The 9,159-nt window shown below is 47.0% G+C and overlaps 1 protein-coding gene and 1 long non-coding RNA gene across 38 annotated transcripts in view; one reads left to right on the top strand and one right to left on the bottom strand.

Annotated features, from left to right (window-relative positions):
* clasp2 (cytoplasmic linker associated protein 2) overlaps positions 1–6,840 on the top strand; it is a 106,572-nt gene extending 99,732 nt beyond the window's left edge. For all 37 annotated transcript variants that reach the window (XM_088601984.1, XM_088601983.1, XM_088601990.1 and 34 more), the window contains 5 exons: positions 664–857; positions 1,306–1,434; positions 3,196–3,402; positions 4,048–4,164; positions 4,643–6,840. In XM_088601984.1, coding sequence (XP_088458110.1) covers positions 664–857; positions 1,306–1,434; positions 3,196–3,402; positions 4,048–4,164; positions 4,643–4,732 — 737 coding nt within the window. In that variant the 3' untranslated portion in view covers positions 4,733–6,840. The remainder of the gene's footprint in view (positions 1–663; positions 858–1,305; positions 1,435–3,195; positions 3,403–4,047; positions 4,165–4,642) is intronic.
* A 969-nt stretch (positions 6,841–7,809) lies between these two features.
* Positions 7,810–9,105, bottom strand: LOC148651551 (uncharacterized). Its single transcript, XR_015925767.1, has 2 exons — positions 8,756–9,105; positions 7,810–8,274 (listed from the first exon to the last, which is right to left on the bottom strand). It is a non-coding gene; the product is annotated as an uncharacterized LOC148651551 (long non-coding RNA).
* Positions 9,106–9,159: the final 54 nt, after the last annotated feature.

A 9,159-nucleotide genomic window follows, 5' to 3' on the forward strand; every position in this document is an offset into this window, starting at 1 on the left:
TACTAGGGTATGGAGTGTAAATGCAGGCTGTTGCTCAAGTGTTCAAAAGAAGTTGAAATTCAAATGATTCGTTATTAAAATGATTGGTAAAGTTAAAAATAATTCTCGGAATCTTCCTAGATTTCTTTAAAAAAAGAACAGATTGATCGCCGCGCACACAGAGCGGTCATCTGTGTTTTTAAAGTGGACTTGTGTGAGCTAGAAGAGATGTGTGTGATGAAACAGTCATCTCACCCTCCCGGGTTTCATTTTACTGAAGTCTGTGATGTGATTGGCAGGTGTTGGTAGCAGGTTGTCTTCACAGTGTCCGTACAAAACGGCTAATCCATCTGAATCAATTGGAAGATATTTTTTTTACAAAACGGTCTGAATGTCTGACAACGTGGAGCAATTAAAATTTTGCAAGAAATCTCTTTCCCTTCATATCGCAAACCGTACTGACCCGTCCAAGAGGACGTTCAGTTTTAAGTTTGCACCTAGTGCCGAAAGCTGGTTATAATACATGCAACAATAATCTTGCATAAAGTATCAGAGTGGTACGAAGGTGGGATGTTTCCTGTATTAAATACGACGCCTGAGCTGCGAGGTTGCGCGTCTCCGATTCCATTTCCTGGAGTTCTGGGCGGCCCGTCTGACCCCTGTCCGTCCTGCGGGCTCCCACAGGCAGCAAACTGGACCAGTCGGAGCTGGTGGCGGAGCTGCTGAAGGAGCTGTCCAACCACAACGAGCGCGTGGAGGAGCGCAAGGCGGCGCTGTGCGAGCTGATGAAGCTGATCCGCGACGACCTGCTGGCCGTGTGGGACGAGCACTTCAAGACCATCCTGCTGCTGCTGCTGGAGACGCTGGGCGACAGGGAGGTACGCCTTCACGCGTGTGACCCCCCCCATCTCCAATTAGACTCCTTTCTCTTTGTCGTCCAGTCAGATTGCAGATTTGTGTTTGGTTTCGCCTGTCCCAACAGTACCATCACATTTCAGCGGTGGAATCCACAAGCACACGGTTCATCGAGACAGATTAAAGAAAAGTAAAATGTCAGACATGAAAATCAAGCATTCACGGACCAAATCAAACTGGTACAAACAGATAAAATATCATGAACAACTTGCGTTCAGTACTTGCAGGGGGCTAGGGGATAAAAAGGACCTTTTATTCATATTTCCCTAGGGACCGCCGTCCAGATGCAAGCATCACCAACTGAACAATTTCAGGGGGTGGGAGGTGTCTTGAATGATACTTTTTGCCACTGTATGCAATGCACGACGCGCTGTTGTTATTGAGGCTGAATCGCTGCCCTTTTCCCCACAGCATGTGATCAGAGCTCTGGCTCTGAGGGTGCTGAAGGAAATCCTCAGCAAGCAGCCCACACGCTTCAAGAACTACGCGGAGCTCACCATAATGAAGACGCTGGAGGCCCACAAGGATCCCAACAAAGAGGTCGGTCACGGGTCACGGGTCACGGGTCACGGGTCACGGGTCACGGGTCACGGGGGAAGGAAAGGTTCTTGCGCTGTCACCGGGGATTGGAGTTGTTATGCGGTGTCACCCTTCTGCTTTTTTCGATTCAGCGCGAAAACTGTGTTTTGCGCCTGTTCCCGGTTAGGCGAGGCTAAGCCTGATGACTTCATGGTTAGAAAGGGCACAAAAATGAGTGGCCCATTCTGCCTATTTGAGCATTTGGGTTTCAAGCAGCTAGCTAGCTGCAAACTTTACTGTTTTGTATTCCCATTATCCCACTAGTTTTATTACTCACTGTTGGGTTTTGCATTGCACAGCCAGCCTGTGCCATCAATATTATCCTATGAGCCTCATTTAACCTGCATGGTTCTTACACCTACATACAGCACCTAATGTAAACTTTGCAGTAAGTCTCCCTGGATAAGGACATCTGCCAAGCAAATAATCGGTATTCTGTTCATCCTCGCTGTTGCGTTTACAGCTCTTTTGTTCCCTGATCTGCCTTATTCCAGTCACTGCAGTATAGGGTCTTCAATTGCAGGAGGCAGGTGAGGTTATTATCTCCAGTGGGTGCGAGTCTTTCCTTGACAGCGGACTCTTTCACAAATAAAGATTTGACTCTGATTGTCAGGTTTTGTGTCACACTTGTCTTCGTTGTTTTGGGAACGCTTTGGAATTCTTCGTGTTGGTATTTTCTGCATTGAGAGGAGATATACAAGTGTGGGTGTCCAAGTCTTAGCCATCCGTCATTGTTGTCCTGCTAAATAGCGAAGAGGTAGAATGGAACACCTGCTATTCACAGTGTTGCATCTGCCGAACATGAAGTGGACAACAGAGTCAAGCATGAAACACTTAACAAGTGAAATGTTCTCTGGTCACGGTACAGTGCTTACATACGCCACTGTAGGTCAGGGCATTGATCTTTATAGAGACGGAATTTCAAATCCTGCTTTCAGGAGCCTGGTTCTGTTTTTTTTTTTATTCCACCTTCCCCCCCCCCCCCCCAGTCATCTTATTAATCGATTTATTTTAGTTCTAGGTTTTTTACTGTTGTTTTAAAAGGATGCACTTGGTTAGAGGTAATCGGTAAGACATTCAGAAAAAAGTGTTGAATCTTTCCTAGTTCATCAATCCGACCTCAAGTAAGGTGCATAACCCAGATGTAAGGAAGGCTTTTCAGTTATCTAGTAACTGATTTGTCATCCGTTGTATAGGAGCTGGAACAGCTAAGTGCAATTCAGCGGCAAAATAATGGAATTTCTCAGTGGAACTTGATTTATTGACATGTCCGCCAGTACTTCTTCAAGAAAAGAATCCAATTACAGCTTTGTATTTTCGGTCTTTAAACCTTTCTGAAAAAAAGATCCATCTCTCCCGAGCGTTCGTCACGGCACTTGCTGGTGTATCTGATTGCCGTCAAGAAGATTGAGCTGCTGTTTTATATTTTAAGGTTCATATGAAATAGTCCAACGCCTGGAGAGATGGTGAGCTCCTGCTTGTGAAAGTTTCAGGCAGGTAAAATAAGTAGCTGTAAAGGTTTTTAACTTCTTACTGACTGGTTGGATAGATAAACATTCGACGAGTCGTGGTGATAAAGTTTATAATCATCCCATGGGCTTACCCTTTCTTTGTCCTGCTTGTGGAAGTCTTTTATGGGTTTTGCGGTTTCAAGGAGTCCCGTGCTCTGTAGAAGGTGCCCTGGCCCAGTCTGTGTCTAAGGATGTTTCAATGTCGGCGCAGGTGGTTCGAGCAGCAGAAGACGCAGCAGCGATGCTGGCGACCTCCATCAGCCCGGACCAGTGCATCAAGGTGCTGTGTCCCATTATCCAGACGGCAGACTACCCCATCAACCTGGCCGCCATCAAAATGCAAACCAAGGTCATTGACCGGGTCCCCCACGACACCCTCAACCAGCTCCTACCCGAGATCGTCCCTGGATTAATACAGGTATGCAGCTCGGCTCCTGGAGTCATATAGAATGGAATGTCACGACATTGGCGAAGCGGTTAGCTTTGTATCCTCACAGCACTGGGGCCTCAGGTTCAATTCCTGGAGTGCTAGCTGTGTGGAGTTTGTATGTTCTCCCTGAGCCTTCCACAACTCAAAAGACATTCTGGTAGGATAATTGGCTTCTGGGAATAGTGGCCCTGCTGTGTGTGTAGCCTGTGGTGGACTGGTGTCCCACCCAGGGTGTATCCTGCCTTGTGCCCATTTCTTGCCAGGATAGGCTCTGGTGCCCCCATGACCCTGCCTTGGAAGAGGTGGTTAAAATAGATTGCTGGAAGCCCTGAACCCTGATGCATCTAAATATCGAAATCGAAATTTTAATCTCACGTCGTTCTGCTGAAGAAAAATGAAAATCGATCAACGTCCAATGAATCAATTGAACACTTGGTCATCTGGAACTGTGGCCGAAAACTACAGAACGTTGTGTATTGAAACCTTTGCTTCCTGTCTGCTAAGAAAGCCTCCAGATTTGTTTGCGTGTGGGGTGATCAGGACTGGCGAAGCGATGATGCCGTTGAAACCTCTGTAGGCTTCAGTGTTTCCCCCTCCCCCCCAAACTGACGATGTTTCCGTTCATCCTGGTAGGGCTATGACAATTCGGAGAGCAGCGTGCGCAAGGCCTGCGTCTTCTGCCTCGTCGCGATCCACGCCGTCATCGGAGAGGAGCTCAACCCACACCTGAGTCAGCTGTCCAGCAGCAAGGTAAACTCCTCCTCCTGCACAGCGCCGGGAGAGACGGGGCTGAATGCTCTTGGCACAGCGGGCTTGAGCCCGACTTCATGGAGCTGCAGAAGTAGCCACCGGCCCTCTTCTCTCTGACCTTACCGGTGGAATCAGTGAGGGGTTTGTTTTGTATCAAAACCCCAAGTGCACGCTGACCGAATGATTCATAGCATTACCGATTTTAAATTTGAAGAATCGAGCTCCCTGGCGTCAGATGTCCCGTTTGCAAACTGCGGCGATTCCAGATCACCTGTCTGATTGCAAACAGCTCTGCGGAGATTGAGCGATCCCACTCTTTTGACAGTCCTTCCAGAACCAGGGTTGGGGAGGCTCTGCTGTGCACCGATAGCCTGTCTTTCAGATCTGTCTGCTACTGAAACACAGGGTTGTTTGCATTTAGTTTGAGCTGTGCTAGGACAATAACGCCTTTCTCTTGCTCTCTCTCCCCCCCCCCCAGTGGAAGCTGTTGAATTTGTACATCATCCGATCTAAGAGTGGCTCGACCGGCGGCGACCCCACAGCAGACATGGCGGGCCAGGGCTTGTAAGGCAGAGAACCATCGAGCAGCGGCCAGAGGCTGGGGCTCACTGGCAATCGGGCTGCCGAGCCACGCCCACCACCTCTCTTAACGACAGTGCTTCTCCTCCCCGTAATTTCTAACCGGATGGACCTCCATCCCATCTGCATGTTAACTGTCGCACTAAGCTGTTTGGATCGAAGAAGGGGGGTACAGTATTAGTGTTCGCTCATCAAGAGAAGAGAAAAAAAAAAACCTGATCAGTTTATCGAATATTCTGGTCGATTTTGATTTTAAAATTCCTATGTAATATTAAAAAAAAAGCGTGCTGGTAGCTGAAAGTTCTCTCGTGGCACCGCCAGACTAAATGCAGTGCAGATGGCCTAATTCCTAGACTGGACACTCAACACAGCCATCAGGCTGGCACTGAATAAACGCCAGTCACTCAATAGCTCACTCGTGGATCCTTAACCACCATACAGAGAACTAAATAAACCGAAGTCTGGTAACGTTTTGGCTTTTGTCTTTGTCGGCGTTAACTCTTACAGGTCATGTCCAGCCGCTGGTTTAGAAGATTAAAAGTGAAGATTCGCACAGCCTTTTGCTTCGATTTTTTTTTTTCCTAACAAAGAAAACAAGCCACTCGTATCGCAAAAACGTCACTTAGAAATGCGCATTGCCCTCGTGATTCAGTTCTGCAATTTATAGTTACAGGTTTCTTTGAACTCAAAAGGCTGCTTTTGTGGGAGAATAAAAGTAGTTCTAGTATCATTCTGAGATGAAAAGCTTTGTCATTTTGCCCTAAGGTATTTTTTCTATGGATTTTATGATTAAATGTTTGAGATTCCTGGATGGATTACGGAATACCTGAAGCATTTTAAGTTCTTACATAGTAAAAGGAAGATGGCCCTAACAGAATCATTTCCTGTCTGTGGATCAGTTATTCAGTCTGCATGTCTGGTAGGCTTTGCTGACTGAGTGGATGGATGTCATCTCTAGATGCTTGTGATTTTCTTCAATCGAAACGCCTGAGTGGGTTTCACTGGGCAAGCACTGGTGTGTTTGTCTCCTCTCAAAAAGTTTAGCGGAAATTGCGCAGAAGATGCTGAGCTATTCATTTGTTCTTGCAAAATGGCATAGGTACCATGAAAGTTCTCTTAAGCCTCTCATTTTCTTCAGTGGTATTACATCTGCATGGTTATACCCGATATACAAGGAAACATTCCTTCTTTTTCACTTGCATTGGTGCTTTCAGTGGATTGCATTGGTATCTTACTGTCAGCCTTTTAACAGTGGCTAACTCCGAGTTCATTTTAAGGAAAGGGCACCCTCCCATCTCAGAACGGTGGATCTGGACAAGGTGTGTGGTTACAGGGACACTCCAGAAATGTTCATATATATATACATTTAACAAGCTTCTAATGTGTGATGAGCAGTTTTTGCTAGGGTACTGCCAGTTGCAAATGTGTTTTACCTGAATTCAGAAATGAGGTCTGTGTTCCAGTAGGTGTCTGCACAGTGGTACGTTCCAAAGGGGAGTAAGGAATATGTCACAGCTCAAAGTCTGCATGGTGGTTAACTTCTCAGTGACTTTGTTTGGGCACGGGTAAACTCTTTTCTGATCCCTTCCGGTTCTGTTTGACGGGACGTCCCAACACTCTGACCCCACGCCGTGCTTTTGTGGGCTCTTTCTGAACCTCCGTTACTCGCGCGCTGCTTTCGTGCTTGATGTCATTTCCTGTCCAGGGGGGAGCGATTCCGATGGCGTACAAGCGTGTCCGGATATTGGCAATCATTTCACGAGATCCAAACAAAAAAAAACAAGGTCAGTTTGTTTGGCAGTTTGTTTCCCGGAGGTAAAAAGTCAGCATTGATCCGATTTGTTTTTCTGTTGTGGCAAAAGTAGTCTCTTTTTTCTTAAATGAGAAAGAAACTTGTAGAAATGTATCTACTGACATGAAAGGCGAAACTCTTGTCAATGTCTCCTTTTTTTAATAGTCACTTTTTTTTTGTTTTCCTTCCTGTGAGTGTAACATTCTAGTTTCCACTGTTGTTACTTTTTGTGTATTTATAGATCTGTGCTTACAGTTGTGCATATACCTGCAATAAAATTGTACATAACATTACCTGAGAGACAAGCCCCCGAGCTTTGTTTTTATTCACCTTTTGAGGTCTTGAGGCTCGCTTCTGTTCACGTTTGTTGTTTTTTTTGTTTCAACAAAGAGTAAATGAAGCTGAAACGTTTTTCGTGGTTTCGCTTTAGGTTCTGTTTTCCAGATGGAAAGAGTAAGGGGTTTATAATGTTTGCTGTTCATTAGTTCACATCCTGCGAGCTGGAAGCTCTGCTGGCTGTTAAAAGGACGTGTTCAAGCCGCCACATACTAGTTCCAGCTCAGATAGACATCTGAAGAAATGTGTGAACGGCAAACACAACTCAAAACATCTCAATATCACTATACCTAGGTGTATAGTTTTGCCTTGTGTATTACTAAACAAAACCCTGGACTTCTAAGTGCATTTGCACGACAAAACAGGTGCTGCCATCGACATTGCTTCTTGAGCTGTGACCGAAAACCCACCCTAACCCCATGGGTGTACTCGTATATCCACAGGTGGATGGCTGCGGTTTGCTTGTACCGGCCATCTACCGTCTCGACCCAAAGCCTCCAGTGCAAGTTGAAAGCGGGGCACAATATTCACATGATCGAACCCCAGCCGGAGCTCTGCGCCACACACGCTTTCTGGCCCCCAGGGAAAGCCGTGAAACTTTGACAACGGAAACGCGACACGGCTGAAGTCATCAAAACGTTACACTCGGTCGCCAGGAAGGAAGTTCGGAGAAGACTCGGGAAACTCACCAGTATCCGGTCCCAAACAAAGATTCCGAGCTCTTCAAACATATCTGTGACCACTTGACTGGTCCCTGTCTGACTTGCGGGGGTGTCAGAATGAAATGCTCGTGTGAAAACACACCCAGGGGGGATTCCTGGGAGTCGCCCGCAGGTTGGAGAGATGAACAGAGCGGTGGTCGGTGTTCAGCACTGCGGACAGCTCCGCGTTGCCGGAAGGCAACAAGACCGTATAAAGAATAAATGCTCTACAATCTGTTTGATCGGGCAAGTGTGGGACATTTATTTAGCGGGGTCCCCCCCCCCACACACACACAGCCAAATATTTTTTGAACGCAACACCAGTCGGACCAGCACTCGAAAAGCGACGACAACCCCCAACTGTTGTCAACGAAAGCGCGGTGAAGCTGAGGAGGAGATGAGGCTCGGCCACTACCTTATTTATGGTAAGGACGGCAGAATAGGCTTATGTCACTCTCTTTTAAAACAACTTCCTGGTCTCTTTTCTCCTGGCGGGCATTCCAGTAACTTCCATCAGAGGCCAAGGATGCTGTTAAACTGTTCCCGTTCGCCGATCGCTCAAGTGCCGGCAGGTGAGGTTCCCCTTCAGACGCTGTTGATCCGAGGAAGCGCCGGGTCTGTTGGGCGGCTGGAGATGGTGTGTACGTCCCTCTGGCCCGGCGTGTGCCTTGGTCGTCGCTCGGGCCTCTGCATTTCGCAAAGCTGCGAAAAAAATAAAAAAAATAAACAGAGTTTAACGACAGGAAATTGATTCCAGTTGTCAGATCACGTAGACGCATACCTTAGCTTTGTGCAACAACCTGAAACTTTCAGGGACCATAAATCATATTATTGCTAAACATATGCCGTTCTAATCTGCAAGCGACCAGAATATACATTACGAATTTTTGTATAAAAATCCATTAAGTCCTGTTCTACACCTGCATGCTTTGGAAGCACTGGCCTACCTGTATACAAAGTATACAAAATGCTTTTAAATCTAGCATTACCACACACATTATATATATATAAAACGTATTGATCTAGGACACTTAAAAGACTGCGCACACAAAATCCTAGTCCTAACTGTCCACGTTTTAACGAGTTCATTAGCGCGTAGGCGTCTGTGCAGTTCAGTCATTACAGGCAGACACCGACACCCTACTGTGTGGCCATCATGAAAACGTCTCGGTGAATTACAAACCCCTTTTAGGTTTTTTTGTGTGTTTGTATTTGCGCTTCGCTGCTCCCGAAAGAGACCTTGCCCCCGAAGGCGGGTACCCCCAGACACACCGGAGCTGTTCTCGGCAGCCACCAGCAGCAGGACAGTAAACGAGGCGGCTCTTGTGCAACAGCCCTGGCGCCCGTCTCAGACAGCGGACGGGTCGATCCGTGGGGCCGGCGTCTGTGTGTGTGTGTGTGCCTGTGTGCATTACAGCTCGGTCCCGATGACGTGGAAATATTAAAACCGGACACTTTGCACATCTGACAAGCCCCTCTCCCCTACATGTGTGGGGTTTTAGGCACGTGTTTGGTTTAGTAGACAGGGAAAGAGAGAGCTTTTTCCTCTGTGTGTGTGTGTGACCCCACCCTCTCCGTACGCCCAAG

This window comes from Lepisosteus platostomus, chromosome 12 (genome assembly GCF_059453375.1).
Source record: "Lepisosteus platostomus isolate fLepPlt1 chromosome 12, fLepPlt1.hap1, whole genome shotgun sequence".
Lineage (NCBI taxonomy): Eukaryota > Metazoa > Chordata > Actinopteri > Semionotiformes > Lepisosteidae > Lepisosteus > Lepisosteus platostomus.